Raw genomic sequence first — 5,114 nt, 5'->3', positions numbered from 1 at the left:
AGATTTTTTTGGTCTGTTTTCTGTTTAAGTTTTCTTAAGAAAGACGTAATATTATGTGTTTTTTTATTGATTTATATAAATCATTTTGTAAGTAATATAAGTAGTTATAAAGTTGAAGCAAAGTTAAGTTGATTTTATTTGAAATATTTAAAAAAAAAAAGTGATATTTTGTGATAAAAAAAATATATTAATTTCAAAGATTTTTTTGTCTCTGAGAATAATAGTAAATAAATCGAATTGTTTGTTTCTAGCAGTGATTAAAAAGGAAAAAAAAATGATTTAGTTGAAGTCAAATTTGTTAAAAAAATCATTACTTTGTAAATTATTGTTGAATAAAGAAGTATAGATTTTTTGTCTGTTTTTTTTTTTAAAGTTTTCTTGAGAAAAATGTAATATTATGAGACTTTTATTATTGATTTATATAAATCATTTTGTAAGTAATATTAGTAGTTATAAAGTTAAGTTGATTGTATTTGAAATAATTGTTTAAAAAAGTGAAATTTTATCATTGGTTTGTAAATTATTATTGAATAAAGAAGTATAGATTTTCTTTTTTGGTTCTTTTCTGTTTACCTTTTAAATTAATTTGAAATAAGTTTACTAAATTTGCTATGTGGGAAGTCTATATACTTCAGTAAGTATAAATATTATTTGAAATGTGTTTTAAAAACTATGTTTTTAAGTTGAAACTGTTTGTAAATGAAAACTTCGTATTTTATGTTTTATGTAACAAATAATTTATTTTTTTTTATATAACAATTAATTTATATTTATTTAACAAGAAAATTAACAAATAACAAAGTTTAAACAGAGATGTGAGCAGTTTAAGAAGTCGACAATAAATAAATAAATATGAATATACTTCAGATAAATAGTTTCGCCAATATGGTGAATCACAAGGGCTTTTTTTTGTGTATATTAGATGGATTAGATTAATCCTTCTTAGTGGGTTGGGATTTGTCCACGGTAGGCCATGCTGTTACCAGTCTCGTATTGCCTGGCCCATCCACCTGAAGAGTAATCTCCGTGTCCACCAGAGACGGAATGCTCGTGATGGGTTTCGTGATGGGGATGAGCTACGACTTCGTAGGTGACGTGCTTTTCTTGGGAGAAGAGTTTCTTCAAACCGATGACTGCTGCAAGGACGAGGGCAAGCTGCAAGAAGCAAACAATTAGTATCATCAACTTTGTTGATTAGTGGTAAATATTCATACTTTGCTGACGAGGAGAGCCTTTCCTACGAGGAGGACGAGAGCTTTGAAGGCCAAAGCTTTAAGCAAACCAATCTTCAAAGCGGCGGCGGCGATGAGAGCTCCCATACCGCTGTCCTTCTTCTTACGAGCATCTCCTTCAGTGTTTGGAGTTGGACGAAGAGATAATCCTAAGTTGATGCCTCCATCCTTATCTCCTTTTCCGGCCAAAACAACTTCAGCATCGTCAGTTACCTACAACAGAATCAAATTTATCAATTCATCATATCTTTACGTAATTATTGATGATATTATACCTTCCACTTCAAAGATCTGGTCCTCAAGAAGTTCAAAGCTTTATCAGCGAGAACAGCAGTCAGTTGAGTTTCCTCGCTAGCTTGATCATCTCCTAAGCTACGAGCTGAAGCCAAGGTTACGGTTTCGGTTGAAGTTTGCGTTATTTCCAAATCTCCTAACTCGATTTGTGACTTCTTCAGAAGCCTGTTGAAATACGTCATCAGTTTCAGCATCATGCATGAGGATACGTCGTGGTTCGAGCATTTGTTGTTCAGCTTCTTCATGAGGGCATCTTCGACGGAAGTGTCATCATTGGCATGAACCTGTAAAAATACCAAAGAAATATTAAAATTTTAATCTCAATTAGGACTAATCGGGTTATGGTTAAAAAATTGGCAAATATGTGAAAAATAATCGAGTTTTAAGTATTAGAAATAATTTCATTTAGAAATATAATGAAAACACTAATCAATATTTGTAATAAAATCCGGATTAAACGAGTTATCAAGAATTAAAATGATCAATTAATAAACAATTAAATTATAATAATTTGAATGACTTTACTTAATAATATGGATTTTAAAGAGTGAAAATTGAAGTGTTAGCAACTAAAATAGAATTAGGACTAAACGAGTTATTTAATTACTTTTCAATTTTTTGTAAAATATATTAAAATTATCTCTAGAATCTTTCAGAATGCATTCAAATTTTATAAATTTTTTTAATCCGGATTGAATGAGTTATGTTTTTTTAATTTTAAATTTTTAAAATTGGATTATGATTAGAATCCGGACTAACCGAGTTCTGAATGAACAAAGTATTCAAATGTGAAGTAAATTTTAAGATTCTAATTGAAAATTAAACATTGATAATGAAAGTATTACAATTTATTCATTGAGTTATGCATTTAAATCAGATTATTTCGTTGTAATTACCAGAATTTAATTATGTTTTATAATAAATATAAATGAAGCTTTAAAACGAGCTTTTCAGGATTAAACGAGTTATTTGATATAACAAATTCAAATAGAACTAAAAAAAACATCGCTTTGTACGTGAATTTGGAAGAATTTAATTGAAAATTAAACATTGATAATGAAAGTACTACAATTCATTAATACCGGATAAATCGAGTTATGGATTAAAAACAGATTATTTCATTGTAACTGAACGGAATTTATTTATATTTTATAATTAATGAAAGTTGTAAAGCTTTTCAGGACAGAACGAGTTATTTAATATAACAAATTGAAATAGAAAAATAACATCACTTTGTACGTGAAATTCCCGTTTCAATTAATATCATCAACATTTCCGCATTACGTAAAGCACATTTTCATTTAGATTTAATCAAATTTCCATTAAAATTTCCCTTTGGGCGAAAATCCCTTTTCGAAAAAGAAAATCATTATACTTCAATTGCAAAGCACATTCCTCTCATTCAACCCTTCTTTTTTTTTTGTTTCTTCGTTTGTTTTTGCGGCTCACAAAGTGAACTTTCTCTCCCTTTTTTTATATATAATTTATTTGCATACGAATTACCATTGTAAAGTCACATCGAATTCTGTAACTTCCTTTCGTTTTCTTCCTTTTTTTTGTTAATTCACTTTATTTTGTGCTGAAATTTCCACGATTCTAATGCAAAGAAATGAAATAACATTTATGGGATGGGAAGAGAGGAAATGCGTTTTAGGTTTATATATCTTCGGGGGGGAAAAATAAACATTGCTGTGAGATGAGATCAAAAGAAGAAGCATTTCCTTTTTAATTAAAATGCAATGGAATGGATTTTACAGACGGATTTTAAATTGAATCATTACTACGAAATTAAATAAAATCCATTTCCTTGTTAATGTAAACTTTGTCATTTAATCATATTTGATGATGATTTAAAATATTAATTGTAATTCATAGTAAAAAATAGACAAATTTAGTAAAAACTATTGAAAATTGATAAAGAAAATTTAAAACTTTTGTGAACGAAACCATATTTTCTATATTTTTTTAATAAAAGCAATAGTAGATTTAAAAAAATAAATTAAATTGTACAAATATTCAAAATTTAGTACATCCAATTCAGATATAAAGTTCACTTTAATTAGTTCAACGTTTCATCAACTCGTCCTGCCTCCTAATTGCGTTATTTTTGTGTGTCTCTACGATAAAATTAATTAATTTCTACGATGAAACTTGGTGCTTTTGCTGCTGTTGTTGTTGTTATCGTTATTACAACAAATCCGTACATCTCTTCGCTAAAAAGGTGAGGACAGGTGAAGCAATAACAAAACGCATCGAGCGAAATTTAATTAAGTTAAGAGAACCGAGAGAACGCTTCATGGGAATCCCCTTATTCCATCCAAATTTAGTTAGCAAATTAAACGAAAACGTACATTTCATAAAAAAAAACAACAACAAAAAATAAATTAATAATAATAATTTTATTACTTGAGTAATTTCATACCAATTTCAGTCATTTTTTTTACTGTAAAAATTGGATAAATTATTGAAAAATTTGAATTAATCGAAACTTTAAGTAATTTGTCAATATAAGATAATTAAAAAGTAAAAATTTATTATTTTTTTGATTGAAAGAAATTTTGTTGAAATCGGATTTGTTTTTAGTGGACAAATTTTGTTGAATTTATTTACTTACCAGATTTTGACTCGGTGCATCGTCGACGGCTGGTCCAGCGGTTGCCAAGGCAACGAAACAGAGGGCCACAACACAGATCACTTTTCCGTTCATTGTTGAAGGATGTAAGAAAACTTGGATTTACTTGAAGAAAAAAATGCAGCGAATGATCACAATTATCAAGTGCGCTTTTTTTTTGTATTGTTTATATTTGTTTCTTGTTACAAACGTTGTTGTTTTGTTTTGTTTCTTAGTGTTGTTGTTGCTTGGTGTGTGCAAACATGTCCGAAGTTGCAAAACGAATGCCTGGAATTGCGACTGGCTAAGGTTTTATATCCGATGCTGACTCGATGTGTGTCGTTGTTGGACCAGTTAAATGTGGTGAATTAGGGTTACCGTTTGGCTTCATCGTTTTCCAACGGCTCCGATCGGGCTCACACACCCATATTCTTCACTTCTTCTCTTGCATTCTCGCTCGACATTCGACCGGAGATCTTCAACATCCGAAGATCATCAATTTCCGGTTGTACCTTTTTTTTTTATTAAAGAAAAAAAACCCTATATTTCATCCAATTATCCTACTTCTTCTGGTGTTTTAGATTCCATCGATGAGAAACGAAACCATGCGAGTGAGAAAAAAAAAGTTTCTCCCGAGCAGAAAGAAACAGTTATTACAACCAAACATAAATCACAGTGTATTCTATATGAACATTTTTGTTATATCCTTTTTTTGTTGTTGAGCCCTTGAGAATGTAATATACTGTTTTTTTATCGAAAGTGAAATGAATGTAATTGCAATTACACGAATCTCGTCCTTTGGGAAACGAATATTTCGTCCTCTTTGTTTTTTTGTTACTAACTTTTGGAAACTCCAATGTTTTCTATCAAAATATTTTAATTTCGCTTGGGAATATTATCATTCCCTCAGTATAATATGTGATAATTTATGCCACTACTGAAACCGAGATATACGACATAATAAAAGTACTTGTAAT

At 29.5% G+C, this 5,114-nt stretch overlaps 1 protein-coding gene across 1 annotated transcript; it reads right to left on the bottom strand.

Moving 5' to 3' along the window:
- Positions 1-942: 942 nt before the first annotated feature.
- Positions 943-4,233, bottom strand: LOC108566304. The gene is made up of 4 exons (XM_017926114.1): positions 4,141-4,233; positions 1,508-1,810; positions 1,215-1,445; positions 943-1,155 (listed from the first exon to the last, which is right to left on the bottom strand). Exons 1-4 carry the CDS (start codon positions 4,231-4,233, stop codon positions 943-945), a joined length of 840 nt encoding a protein of 279 aa, XP_017781603.1.
- Between the last annotated feature and the right edge of the window lie 881 nt (positions 4,234-5,114).

This window comes from Nicrophorus vespilloides, unplaced genomic scaffold, assembly GCF_001412225.1.
Source record: "Nicrophorus vespilloides isolate i.1.1-1 unplaced genomic scaffold, Nicve_v1.0, whole genome shotgun sequence".
NCBI classification, from domain to species: domain Eukaryota; kingdom Metazoa; phylum Arthropoda; class Insecta; order Coleoptera; family Silphidae; genus Nicrophorus; species Nicrophorus vespilloides.
Note: the sequence above shows the minus strand (reverse complement) of the source record. Positions and strands in the feature narration are given on the sequence as shown.

Bases quoted from the DNA above. Each gene is read 5' to 3' on its own strand.
- LOC108566304 (XM_017926114.1), bottom strand. From the start codon at position 4,233: ATGAACGGAAAAGTGATCTGTGTTGTGGCCCTCTGTTTCGTTGCCTTG. The intron at 1,811-4,140 runs GTAAGTAAATAA...GTATTTTTACAG, and splicing joins ATGCACCGAGTCAAAATCTG to GTTCATGCCAATGATGACAC. The intron at 1,446-1,507 runs GTATAATATCAT...ATTCTGTTGTAG, and splicing joins CCAGATCTTTGAAGTGGAAG to GTAACTGACGATGCTGAAGT.